This window comes from Oncorhynchus nerka, linkage group LG1, assembly GCF_034236695.1.
Source record: "Oncorhynchus nerka isolate Pitt River linkage group LG1, Oner_Uvic_2.0, whole genome shotgun sequence".
NCBI lineage: Eukaryota > Metazoa > Chordata > Actinopteri > Salmoniformes > Salmonidae > Oncorhynchus > Oncorhynchus nerka.
In genome coordinates this window covers 17,654,842-17,669,010 of record NC_088396.1, presented here as the reverse complement: position 1 = coordinate 17,669,010, position 14,169 = coordinate 17,654,842, and the positions used below count along the sequence as shown (strand labels likewise).

Here is a 14,169-nt window from a genome sequence, read left to right as displayed (position 1 = left end):
TTTCGTAGTATGTTTCTAGTGTTAAACTGTGGTGGATGTTGTCTCGTGTCGTGTTGTCGTCTTCAGCTGAGAGAGGAATATGACCAGGGTGTGGAGGTCCAACTGGATGAGGAGCACTGTGTCCATGATGTGGCTGCGCTGCTCAAGGAGTTCCTGAGGGACATGCCTGATCCCCTACTGACCAGGGAGCTCTACACCGCCTTCATCAACACCATGTGTGAGGAACCACACACTCCCTTGCCTGGCTACACATCACATACTCACATGTTGCTAAGCCCATACTTCAAACCTCATACCGCAATAACACACAATCTCACCGCCACACATCAAATAGCCTTCATCAACACCACGTGTGAACCTTGTATTTTATTTATATTTTTGCATGGTCTCTATGCACACTCACAGGAACCTACACACTCAAGCACACTGACACTCTAACACGCACATAACATGCACACACATTTATACTGACTACACGCACGCACACACAATCACATACAATCATCATTTACACTGCTGCTACTCTATTTATCATATCCTGATGCCTAATCACCTTACCCCTATATATATATATATCTCCCTCTATCACTCCAGTGTCCCTGCATATTTTAAATGTGGTATTGGAACTGACCATGTATATAGCTTCTTATTTTCTCGTGTTCATCCTATTTTTTTATTTTATTTATTGTGTTTTTGTTCTACCTTATGTTATTTTTAGTGTTACATTGATATTGATTACTGCATTGTTGGGTTTGGAGCTAATAAGAAAGGCATTTCACTGTACTTGTGCACATGACATTACAACTTGAACAGCCCACGCTGGCCCTATATCCCACATTCATGTACACTACATCCGCTACAGTGTATAACTCAAATGCTTTGCCACACTCTCAGCACAACACTTCATATAGCATTCATCAACTCCATGTGTAAAGGATGTTGAGTCACTCCTACACTGCTTAAGCCTGTTAATAAGACAGCTCACAATTCGCTCATAATTCATACAGCTAATTCCTACACAATCTCTATCGTTAAGCGAGGTCAACTTGTTCTGTAGCTGTAAGAAATGAGAGTGAGTTGTGATGAGGTTTATCGTGTCCTCCTCTGCAGTACTGGACCATTCAGACCAGGAGATCACCATGCAGCTGCTGATGTGCCTGCTCCCACCCTGCAACAGTGACACCCTGCAACGCCTCCTGGAGTTCCTGGCCACGGTGGCCGCCCATGCCCAGGACGGCCAGGACAGGGACGGACTGGAGGTAAGGGCAGGTATGGGCAGGATAGGACAGAGCAGGACAGGAGGACAGAACAGGGCAAGACAGGGCAGGACAGGACAGGAACGCTGGTTGGGATATCAGTAGTCTAATAAAATGGCTGAAGTTTTACTGTCCTTTTCTCCCTTCGTCTGGAATCAAATTTCATGAATGTTGTAGTAGTACACCCAATGTTGGGTGTTTGATATCCATGACAAGGTCATAGTCATCTTTTGAAATACTGGCAGCATTTTACATTCCAGCACGGAATACATGGTTAATAACATGCAGTAGTTGTACTTCTGCCAAACCGAAACTAGAGCAGAGTGGAGTACATGTTGAGGATCCATTGACATTCTGATTCTGATTGACAGATAAGGCTTTATTCATGTTGACAGGGCAGGTTAAGTGCAAATTCATTCCCACACTCCTCTCGGTTTGTGAATATGTCTACACATTTGGGTAAGACAGGAGAAGTCTTCAAGTCAGCCGTGTGCATGAATTATTTTCCTTTGCTACCACAACAATCACTTATAAGACTGTGGTTATTCTTCATTCAACTTAAAGAAAGACTTATAAAGTCATCTGAAGTTTTTATTCATCGTCACCTTGAATAATCTTTCAAATTTAACGTCCGTCATTGTAGCTTTCGGTATAATCCTGAAATGTTTCCTGTAATCGCAAACGGTCAGAGGAAAATTCCTTGCAATCACGCACCAAGGCCTGTGAGTTTTGAGGCTGAGGGGCTGCTGGTCAGACCGCCAGAATGAAATAAATTCAAACTTCTTCATCCTGTTATCACTGGGTATTTCGTGACGATGCATAACAGCTTTAATCCTGCAGAGCAGAAGGAGCTCAGGTATGCCAGCGCAGTTAGGAGAGCTTCCCAGAAAGGTGTGTGTGTGTGTGTGTGCGTGCTCATCGTTTTAGTGTCAAATCCAGCATTGTCCACTTTAGATCACAGGGAACAAGATGACATCGCTCAACCTGGCCACCGTCTTTGGGCCGAACCTTCTACACAAGCAAAAGAGCTTGGACAAGGAGTTTGCTGTGCAGAGTTTTGCCCGTGCCGAGGAGAGTACAGCCATCATAGGCGTGGTACAGAGGATGATCAACACATACGAGACCCTCTTCATGGTAAGCTACCTCTTATGGAAAACGCTAGAACATGGCTCCAATGGACGGATAGATAAGCTTTTATCACAGTAGATAGACGACAGGGTAAAAAAGTGGCACAGCTGACAAAGAATTTCACTCTCTTAGTCACTGCTCCCCATTCCAGGAAGAGTTGTGTTTAGAGGAATTCTCAAGCTTAATAGAGTGGCTCCATCTAATGAAATGTAAACATGACATTTATACATTTTCGAGAAGGCTTAAGCCTCGTTAAACCAAGCCCCAGTACAGAGAGGCTTAATGAACTCGTGCCGTTGTTTTTCACTCCTGTGCGTGTCCTTGTAATGTCTAAGAAAAGGATAACCAAACACTTTTTGGAACATGGATTATTTTTTAAATTAAAACAACATTGAATTTAGCCTTTCCTACCTATAGAAACGCATTGAATAACACATACATAAATGGCAAAAAAAGACAGTCAAAAAATAAATCAAAGTTTTGACGTGTCTGTCCTATCTAGAAGATATAAGAAAGCTAGGGAAATGTTTTTGTTTGTTTCTCAAAACGACCTCCATACTACCATTCATTTGTATAGGTTACCTTCAGACGGGTCCCATGACACTTGTGGGGGTCATAGAGCAAGAACACCATCATGTTCGTGAGAGTCTCATCATTCCATAGAGTGGTCATATTAGTTTTGTAGGCCAAACCGTTCGGAAGCTATAGACATTTTCGTGAGAAGACCAATTTCAGGGCTGTCTCATGGTCTGACAAACACCGTTGTAGCTCAGCCAGCTTCCACCGCAGATGCAGAAGGCCGACATAGGTGGATGTGGTGGATTGAGACGCGTCCCATGCAAAAAACTGATATCTCTAGTTTAAACTGACAGATTTTGATGGAGAATTTTTTTATTATGTTACTTAGATAGACGCACAGGCGTAGACTCTTAAGGAATATTATTACAGTCTCCTTTCGGACTAAGCGTTTTTTTTCTTAAAGAGGCAATCCGCAAAATTCTGAGGGATGGACCTGGAGAAATGTAAACACTCTTAAATTTATAAACAGAGCAAGGATTGACCATCCAAGATATACAAATTATAGTTTTTGTATATTTTGAGGCAATAAATAGTATTTGTTTACATTTACAAGGTTTAAAAACATTGGAGTAAAATAAGTTTATATTTTAGTTTCTGATAGGGTACAACAGTTGAATTTAGCTCATGAGGCATTTATAAGTTATATTCGTCAAGAACCAGTGAGTATGGGTGTAGCAACTGTGGATGATCTGTTTAACCTAGCTCTATTTTTCTTAACCTTAGTCTGTAGGACCTTCCAACACAAAAACATATTAGCCTGTACACAACATTCTCTTGGCCATTGTTTAATCTAAGCAATAATCTAATATGAGCATGCGTTAACATATGGTACTGTAGTTTCAAACTGTACATGAACTGCTGTAAATCTTGAGCGATATTATCAATCTCTTGACACATCCTTGCGTCAGTTCTTGTAATTTAGTGTTGCAGAGTACATATTTACAGTGCATTCGGAAAGATTTCAGACCCCTTGACTTATCCACATTTTGTTACGTTACAGCCTTATTCTAAAATGGATGAAATTGTTTTTTTTCCCCCTCGTCAATCTACACACAATACCCCATGATGACAAAACAAAAACCGGTTTTTAGAAATGTTTGCTAATTAATACAAAATACAAAACTGAAATATCACATTTACTTAAGTATTCAGACCCTTTACTCAGTACTTTGTTGAAGCACCTTTGGCAGCGATTACAGCCTTGGTATGATGCTACAAGCTTGGCACACCTGTATTTGGGGAGTTTCTCCCAATGTTCTCTGCAGATCCTCTCAAGCTCTGTCACGTTGGATGGGGAGCATCGCTGCGTAGCCATTTTCAAGTCTCCAGATATGTTTGATCGGGTTCAAGTCCGGCCACTGATTGGGCCACTCAAAGACATTCAGAGACTTGTCCTGAAGCCACTTCTGCATTGTCTTGCCTGTATGCTTAAAGACGTTGTCCTGTTGAAAGGTGCATCTTCACCCCAGTCTGAGGTCCTGAGCACCCGGGAGCAGATTTTCATCAAGCATGCTGCCACCACCATGCTTCACCGTAGGGATGGTGCCAGGTTTCCTATTGATATTGATGTGACGCTTGGCATTCAGGCCAAAGTGTTCAATCTTGGTTTCATCAGACCAGAGAATCATGTTTCTCGTGGTCTAGGAGTCTTTAAATGCCTTTTGGCCAACTCAAAGTGGGATTTCATGTGCCTTTTACTGAGGAGTGGCTTCCGTCTGGCCAGTCTACCATAACGGCCTGATTGGTGGAGTGCTGCAGAGATGGTTGTCCTTCTGGAAGTTTCTCCCATCTCCACAAAGGAACTCTAGAGCTCTGTCAGAGTGACCATCGGGTTCTTGGTCACATCCATGACCAAGGCATTTCTCCCCCGATTGCTCAGTTTAGCCGGGTGGCCAGCTCTAGGAAGAGTCTTGGTGCTTCCAAACTTCTTCCATTTAAGAATGATGGAGGCCACTGTGTTTTTGGGGACCTTCAATGATGCAGAAATGTTTTGGTACTTTTCCCTAGATCTGTGTCTCGACACAATCCTGTTTCTGAGCTCTACGGGCAATTCCTTCGACCTGATGACTTGGTTTTGCTCTGACATGCACTGTCAACTGTGGGACCAGGTGTGTGCCTTTCCAAATCATGTCCAACCAATTGAAATTTTCTACAATCAAGTTGTAGAAACATCTCAAGGATGATCAATGGAAACATGATGCATCTGAGCTCAGTTTCGAGTCTCATAGCAAAGGGTCTGAATACATATGTAAATGAGGTATTTCTGTTTTTTAGATTCTTTATACATATGCAAACATTTCTACAGACCTGTTTTCACTTTGTCATTATGGGGTATTGTCTGTAGACTAATGAAGATTATTTATTTTTTAAATCAATTTTAGAACAAGGCTGTAACGTAACAATTGTGGAAAAAGTCAAGGGGTCTGAGTACTTTCCGAATGCACTGTACATTATTGTGTCAATATCTGGCTCAAAAGTTGGCCTACATCTGAGCAGCTGATTGTTTCTTGAGGGAGTTACTGTACATATCCAGTTTAAGCTAACACAGAATGAGATAGATGTACCAACTCAGTTAAATTCAGATGTCCAGTTAAAGATGTTGTATTTCTGGCCCTCCCAGGTGCCTCCTGACCTGCAGAATGAGGTTCTAATGAGTCTGCTGGAGACGGATCCTGATGTGGTGGATTACCTACTGCGGAGGAAGGCTTCTCAGCACTCGTGAGTGTGTGGCCTTCTGTGTGCTTAGATGGCCTTGCACTATGGCCTTCTGAACGCAGTGCAGTGCGGTTCGTGTGTGTGCGCGTGCGTGCGTACGTGCGCTGAACAGGGCGGCACTGAAGTTGGGCAAAGCTTAATTTAATGCAAATCTTCTGCTATATTGTGGTGCGAGGAACTAATCGAAGCTCAACATACTGTAGTTTCCAATCCCTACTGGATTGGTTTACATTGGCTGTTAATATGTAGCACTACCTAGCATGCCTACTAGCTTGTTAGCACCCACGTGAGGGTAAAGCTAGCGTGGATAAAGTGGCTCGCGCTCAGCTCGCCCAAACCAAAAGTTACACTTCCAGTGTAGCAGGTAAAAATATTAACTTGTTTTGAGACACCCTGTCTCAAATTATTTTCAGTTTAAAAATACCCTGCCTAATGGGACAGCCACAGAGCATGCTCAACTTGCCCAACTCCATAACTGCCATAAATTATCCGTATTACACTTGAACAATGGGAATGAACCAGAAAGATCCATTTTAGGCATTGGAATTCCTTACAGCTTTGTTGTTTCCAGTAAAAAAAAACGAACACTTGGAGCAACTTTAGAGCAGGCTCAACTTGGCCGACTGCCTCAGTTCACTTGCTCCAGGCAATAGGGCAACCCTTACAGAGGAATGGAAACACTTCAGGAAGTAAAGCTAAGCAAAGAAATGTATTTCATCCTCTAATACTAAACATGTGCATTTAACATAGAAACATCTCTATTTTGGGGATTTTTATATTTAAAAAAACGTTTATTATTAGTATGTGTAGAGCTCTTGAATTGCCCCTATTAATGACTGACGCCATTGTCAGAATTGAGAAAATTGTGAGTTTTAGTGCGGAACTGAAAGGCAATGAATGCTGACACCGGGAGGTGCTTCGCCTCTACTGGACCTAAAAGTTTTCTCACAACTTTGACATTGAGATCAGGATAATAGTAAGGTAAGAAACTGTATACAATTCGTTTTTATGTGGGTACTTATAATCTGTCAATTTTCAAGTAATTTTTCCGATTGATGAAATTAGTCTGTGAAATGAACTTCTGATACAAGCCGAATAGTCAGTCAGCCAAAAACGAGACGACGTAGCTAGCTAGTTAGCCTACATGATTTAGCTCATCTCTTGCCTTTGTCTTTTTTATTTAAATTTGCTTTGACACAGTAACTGTACAAAATAAAATGCTTAAAGAGCATTTGTCATTGGTATTAGCTAAGAGCTCAAGTGAACAACCTAGTGTCTGATTCAATTTGTGTCAACCACAACTAAGAGAGGGCTGCTGCAGGATTGTTATTTTACTAGTAAAATGTATGATACCCATATAATTATTAGCTAGATAGCTAGCTATGTAATCAGTTATCTCAGTAGGTGTCTGTTTTATATGTGATATGATTCCTAAAAATAGTAAGCAAGAATTAATGGAACCTAAGCCTTATGATGACAGTTAGCTAATATCTATGACTGGTATTCATTCTGGTCTAGCTGGTAACTTTTTTAATGATTTACGTAGTGCCATAATTTCCTATGACCGAAAACATCTTCAGGACATCAGAACTAACATTGATTTGGACGAAAATGTCTACTTTAACAAGCTCTGGACATTCTGCTTACTCGGGACCAGGCCCTATAATCTCCTGGACTCAAAAGAATTAACGGGACCTAAAAACTATAATATTCATTGTTTCTCAGAGTCGTGATTGAATGCGGACATACAGTTGAAGTCGGAAGTTTACATACACTTAGGTTGGAGTCATTAAAACTCCACCACTCCACAAATTTCTTGTGGATGTATTTCAAGGCCTACCTTTGAACTCAGTGCCTCTTTTCTTGACATCATGGGGAAATCAGCCAAGACCTCAGAAAACAATTGTAGATCTTCACAAGTCTGGTTCATCCTTGGGAGCAATTTCCAAATGCCTGAAGGTACCACGTTCATCTGTACAAACGATAGTACGCAAATATAAACACCATGGGACCACTCAGCCGTCATACCGCTCAGGAAGGAGACGAGTTCTGTCTCCTAGAGATGAATGTACTTTGGTGCGAAAAGTGCAAATCAATCCCAGAATAACAGCAAAGGACCTTGTGAAGATGCTGGAGGAAACGGGTACAAAAGGATCTATATCCACAGTAAAATGAGTCCTATATCGACATAACCTGAAAGGCCGCTTAGCAAGGAAGAAGCCACTGTTCCAAAACCGCCATAAAAAAGCCAGACTGCACATGGGGACAAAGATCATATTTTTGGATAAATGTCCTCTGGTCTGATGACCCCAAGCATACTTCCAAAGTTGTGGCAAAATGGCTTAAGGACAACAATGTCAAGGTATTGGAGTGGCCATCACAAAGCCCTGACCTCAATCCTATAGAATATTTGTGGTCAGAACTGAAAAAGCGAGGCCTACAAACCTGACTCAGTTACACCAGCTCTTATTAAGAGGAATGGGCCAAAATTCACCCAAATTATTGTTGGAATCTTGTGGAAGGCTACCCGAAATGTTTGACCCAAGTTAAACAATTTAAAGGCAATGCTATCAAATAATAATTGAGTGTATGTAAACTTCTGACCCACAGGGAATGTGATGAAAAAAAATAAAGCTGAAGTATAATTCTCTCTACTATTATTCTGACATTTCACATTCTTAAAATAGTGGTGATCCTAACTGACCTAAGACAGGGAATTTTTACTGAGATTAAATGTCAGGAATTGTGAAAAACTGAGCTTAAATGTAGTTGGCTAAGGTGTATGTAAACTTCCGACTTCAACTGCAGATATAAATACTGCTGGTGCTTCTATTCATCGTCAAAACCGATCTCTAATATTAAGGAAATCTCTAGTTTTTGCTCACCTGTGTTCGACTACTGGATGATAAGATGCAGAACATACTATTTACCGGTCAAGTTTTTATCTATAGTGTTTGCAGCTGTCTATTTACCACCACAAACCGATGCTGACACTAAGACTGTACTCATCCTCAGGATGAGGAATTACCAGTGACGCGCTCAGTACGGAAGTGGTCCCATGAAGCAGATGCTAAACTATAGGACTGTTTTGCTAGCACAGACTGGAATATGTTCTGGGATTCGTCAGATAACATTAAGGAGTTTACCACATTAGTCACCAGCTTCATTAATAAGTGCGTCGACAATGTCATCCCCACAGTGACCATACAAACGTACCAGGGTTTCCGGGAACCAGTAATAGGTGACTTTTGCCCCAAAATAATTAGAAACACAGATCAATTGGACCCACTCCAATATGCATACCGCCTCAACAGATCCACAGATGACACAATCTCTATTGCACTCCACACTGCCCTCACCTACCTGGACAAAAGGAATACCTATGTAAGAATGCTGTTCATTGACTACAGCTCAACATTCAACACCATAGTCCCCTCCAAGCTCATCACCAAGCTCAGGACCTTTTATCTTTAACTCTGCATTGTTGGAAAAGGACCCATAAGTAAGCATTTAGCAGTTTACAGCTGTTGTTTATGAGGCATGTGACAAATCAAATTGAATTTGATTTGTTTTATAATAATCTCTCTCTCTCTCTCTCTCGCTCTCTCTCTCTGTCTGTAGGACACTGGTGGACTGTCGATTCTCAGACACTGTAGACATGTCACCTGTGCACCAGGCAGTCTATGGAGGCTGTCCCCATGGTATCAATGGCAAACAGTGGCTGGAGAGAGACTGGACATCATGCTGCTGAGGCTGAAGACAAGGTTGAGGGACAATCCTACCCTCACCCTCGCAGTCTAGTTGGGGACACATCCGCACTGGAGGATGTGTCCCCCATTATCATCAACCATCACTCCTGTGTTCCAATGGCACGTTGTGTTAGCTAATCAAAGTTTACCATTTTGAAAGGCTAATTGATCATTAGAAAACCCAGCATCCCGGAGTTGCCTTTTCACTGTTGACGTTGAGACTTGTGTTTTGCGGGTACTCAACGTCAACAGTGAAAAGGCAACTCCGGGATGCTGGGTTTTCTAATGATCAATTAGCCTTTCAAAATGCTAAACTTGGATTAGCTAACACAATATGCCATTGGAACACAGGAGTGATGATTGCTGATAATGGGCCTCTGTACGCCTATGTAGATATTCCTTTGAAAAATCTGCCGTTTCCAGCTACAATAGTCATTTACAACATTAACAATGTGTACACTATAATTTGATGTTATTTTAATGTATCAAAAATGTGCTTTTCTTTCAAAAACAAGGACATTTCTAAGTGACCCCAAACTTTTGAACGATAGTGTGTATTTATATTCCAGATTCTGACATTGCTTGTTCTGATATTTCTTAATTTCTTAATTTTCATTTTTTGGGATTTGTGTGTATTGTTCCTTTTGCAAGGCTGGAGACTTTGCAATTCGGAGCTCCCAATTTCTAACACGTATGGACCCAGAACCTAATCACGCAGCTGACCAGATGATGCCAAATTAAGATTTTAGTTTTGGGTTAACTGAGATTATACTGCTCTAAGGAGTGAATGGAATCCACACTTTGATTTTGGTAGAAAAGTCACTGCAGAGAAAGCTTATGTTAACATTTCAGACAAAAAAACAAACATTTTTATTCAGCATAGAGTGTATGTGAAGTTATACATCAAACTATTACAACAGTGTAACTGTTTTGGAATAAAATGGTTTTAAACATCCTCTGTATTGTGTGCTTATTGTTTAACCATTGATACTGTATGTTCTAGGTGCCATGTTGAGACCTTAAGGAGCATCAGGTACTGCTGGAATGTCTACCAATGGCATGTGCTCCTTTTTGGGAGAAATTACACTGGTCACTCCAAAGATTTATGAAGTATTTTTAAAGTATAAATAGCCCACTTTAGATGAGACCGTGGGCAAAGATATTTGGTTTATAAAGGCCTTTTTCAAACATGTTATGAATGATCTTATAAATCATTATTAAATACTTTGAAAGTTGTTAATAAATGTCTGACTAAATAGGTTAACATGTACAAATGTGTGAGTAATGATTAATACATTATTTGCTAATCAATTATAATTGCTTTATGTGGAACTACAAATCCCCCCTCCCTTATCTGTGCATTATGGCATACTTTGTAACTAGGGCGCAGATTGTTCTTCATGATGTCTCTCTCCTCTTTCCAATAGTGGTCCAGGCCTGCTAATGATTGAGGATCCCTTCTCTCTGAGTGAGAGGCGCTGCTCCAGTGACTCCAACAAGGCCTCCAGTGCGGATGTGTCCCCCTATGAAATGAACTCTCCAGTGCTGTCGGAGCTCTTGCTCTCCCAAGACCAGGGGGACAGCAGCCCCCTCTCTGACAAGCTCTTCAAGGTCCCTGAGCAGTAGACACTGGTGGGCCACGTCAAAGGTTGTCCCAGCGACAGCTACATTACCACTCACCATCCACAGGCAAAGGGGAAAGAGAAAGGGGAATATACCTAGTCAGTTGTACAACTGAATGCATTCAGCTGAAATGTGTCTTCCGACATTTAACCCAACCCCTCTGAATCAGAGAGGTGCGGAGCTGCCCAATGATCAAGTTGGCCATTTCATCTCTGAAAATAGCACTAATACACTGTATTGTATATTGCTGCTTAATATGAAGAATATTTCGGATTTTTCTATTAGACACACCTGATGAACATTTCTGGGGTTTCTGGCATTCCTCTCTAAGGAAAAGGTTTATTTATGGATCATCATATCACTGGTACGTTCATTGTCTTTGAATAGCATGTCTCATTCTTTGTTCTTTGAAACTCTGCAACCTAGAATAAATGACATGTTCACTAGGTGGAGATAAGACTTTGATTATGTGTAAATGGTTTCCCCCAGTTTCCCATGGCGACGTTTCAGAATGCAGCTCTTGTGGCTCATTGGAGGGACTCGACGGTCACCAAGGTAACAACAGCAAACAGCGTGTCAGATGAACTTACACCTCAATTGGTATGCCTGAGTGCAGGCCACATCCCCCAGTGACTTGCTGCAGCAGTAGCCCTCTGACGAAGAGAGGGCAGAGATTGGAGGATACAGACATGTTATTACTTCACTGACCACCGGGCCAACCAGGGGGCTGCAGCCCAGAGGACATTGCGCTAATGCACCCATTGGAATGGGACAGCCTGCCAGTCCCTCCCTCAGAGGCAGGCCTGGCGGCAAGGTGAATAGAAGGCATCCCCCTTCCTACTCTGGACTGCTCAGAGGAACTTCTCCACACCTTCCCTCTAACTTTCCACGCACCAACCTGGGTGTGTGACCCAAACAGAATCCATAACTGCCCCCCCAGGGCAGCAGCAGCCCTGGGCCCCAGACTGTGGCCCCTACGACCCCCTCCTCTGGTCCTCTGGAAGGAAAGGTGGCAGATAGGGAAGCTCCTATCAGCAGACAATGCACTCTACCAGAGAGTAGATGTGATGTTTATACGCACTCGCTCTAACTACTTCGTCCTTCTCTAAATTGTAGGTTAAACTTACTGAGTTGTGCCAATTGTCTGTGAGTGAATGTTGTCATTTCGCTCTTGATGTGTGTCTTACAGTTTTTATATTTCAGACTCCAACACTTTGCCACTAAGACAGTACCCCAACAGAGACGCAAATTAGCATCACTGACGTGACTATCTGAATATTGTTTACCCATAGTATACTTCATTTTCTTTCCTTTATGTTTTTTAATTTTTTATTTCAACTCAGAACAATGGTGTGAGAATGAATCTGAATGTATCCTAAACGTATTGGTACTAATAGCCTACATGTAATGCTTATATTTATATTGTAATATCACCCTGTGAGATATAATGCAGATATGCTATAACCAAAATAAAATACAACTTTCTTAGTGAAACATGAAATCCAATTATGTTTGATGCTGCAAGTGTCTGTGTTATTTGTATCTTGGTGGAGCTATTGCCAAACAAATGAAAATGGAGTGTTTGTGTTTTTTTGATAGTGGTATTGAACTTAACTGTTTTGGTCACTTGCTTTTTATAACTAATTTTAATGTTTGTGGCCTTCTGTAAGTGATTGTAATAGTCATTGATTCGTTCACGCATCCAAATAAAACAGTAACTGTCATCTATGTAACTGTTTAGATTATTTAAAGGGAAAAATTAAACTGGAAGATACAGAACATTATGAATGTAATTCCACAATACGGAGTATAGAAAAAGAGAAAAGCATCACTCAGTTTGTGCTCGAATGCCACTGTCATGAAATGTACCAAGCTAGTTTTTTTTCTCTCCCCTATAATTGTTTTATAGCTTTTGAGGGGGAATGAAGGCACTGTACTAAGATATAAATATGGTCATGACTTTCACTGAGTTTTTTTCCGTTAGTTGTTTGAATATTTGCTGGGAAATATTGTTTGTTTGTCCTGACCAAACATTATGCCTTAGTAACAACCACAGTATTGTCTCTGAGATGGCTAGTCATGCTAGTAAGACTTGTTCATGTTCACCTTGACTTAACATTACGTTGCTAATGCTAATAGTCGTGCTTTAGCAACATCAGTATTGACATGTTTTTAATCTAATCAAGCTGCTTTAACTCGAACCCTTCTTCCGCCTGATTGTTTCACTGTATGTTCATTTTCCTATGACTTCCATGATGTGATATTAGTAATTTTATCATCTTGTTATCATCCTCTGTAAAACTATACATAGAAACAAAAAATGGCGCAGAAGGTTATGTGGCAATAACCTCTTACTGTCTTTAAAATGCCTTTTAATTTCTACTTCACAGAGTTCTGTCAGTATGCTCCAACTACTACAAGTACTACAATGATTTATTCTCGCTCTTACTTCTTATGTGCCCATTCTGTGTAAAGGGAAGTCAGGAACAATGTGAGTGGTTCACACTCTAATGAACTGGAGCGGAAGGTGTCTCTTTTTGCAGCTTCTCCGCAGACTCCATAAAGATTTAATTCTGGCACATTTCAACACTGTAATGAAGTGCCGGAGCCGGAGCTGTCTGGTCTCTGAGAGACCCCTCTCACAAACCAGGAAGTGGACCAGACATAACCACAGGGAGTTCACCTCTCCTCTCCCCAGACTGGAACACAGGCAAACTCGCTTCCTGATTACTGGCTTATCTTTTTATGGGTGGGGTGAGTTATCATGCCCAATCCTATATGGTCCTTTCGCCACTTAACTCTGTTTGCTTAAGGGTGGAGTATGATTTTTGTGAGATTATACTAAATATTTGAGCATATAGATGTTGTAAATTAAAATACAGTGTTGATGTTATTGTGACCTAGATTCAAATAATTTAATTGAACGGCCACAAGAGGGAACCATGACCAAACGGAATGTCCTGTTCTCGATGATCGTGTTTTCCTGCATTGCATATCTTTGAATTTGTTATTACAATAGTGACATTTAGGAATATTTTCTGTATTTCAACTTTTTTCTAAATTATAACATTCTATCTTCACCATGGTTGCAATACCTATGTTATTCTGCTGAATATCCA

The 14,169-nt window shown here is 41.0% G+C and overlaps 1 protein-coding gene, 1 long non-coding RNA gene and 1 pseudogene across 2 annotated transcripts in view; all 3 read left to right on the top strand.

Annotated features, from left to right (window-relative positions):
* LOC115107979 (rho GTPase-activating protein 6-like) overlaps window positions 1–11,550 on the top strand; it is a 61,491-nt gene extending 49,941 nt beyond the window's left edge. Inside the window, exons 7-11 of the mRNA XM_029631854.2 lie at window positions 67–217; window positions 1,111–1,259; window positions 2,211–2,390; window positions 5,584–5,681; window positions 10,855–11,550. Of these exons, the coding sequence (XP_029487714.2) occupies window positions 67–217; window positions 1,111–1,259; window positions 2,211–2,390; window positions 5,584–5,681; window positions 10,855–11,053 (777 nt within the window). The 3' untranslated portion in view covers window positions 11,054–11,550. The remainder of the gene's footprint in view (window positions 1–66; window positions 218–1,110; window positions 1,260–2,210; window positions 2,391–5,583; window positions 5,682–10,854) is intronic.
* On the top strand, window positions 5,698–10,382 carry LOC135564933 (uncharacterized). The gene is made up of 2 exons (XR_010461293.1): window positions 5,698–6,659; window positions 9,300–10,382. It is a non-coding gene; the product is annotated as an uncharacterized LOC135564933 (long non-coding RNA).
* LOC135559640 (uncharacterized) lies at window positions 11,181–13,015 on the top strand (annotated as a pseudogene).
* Window positions 13,016–14,169: the final 1,154 nt, after the last annotated feature.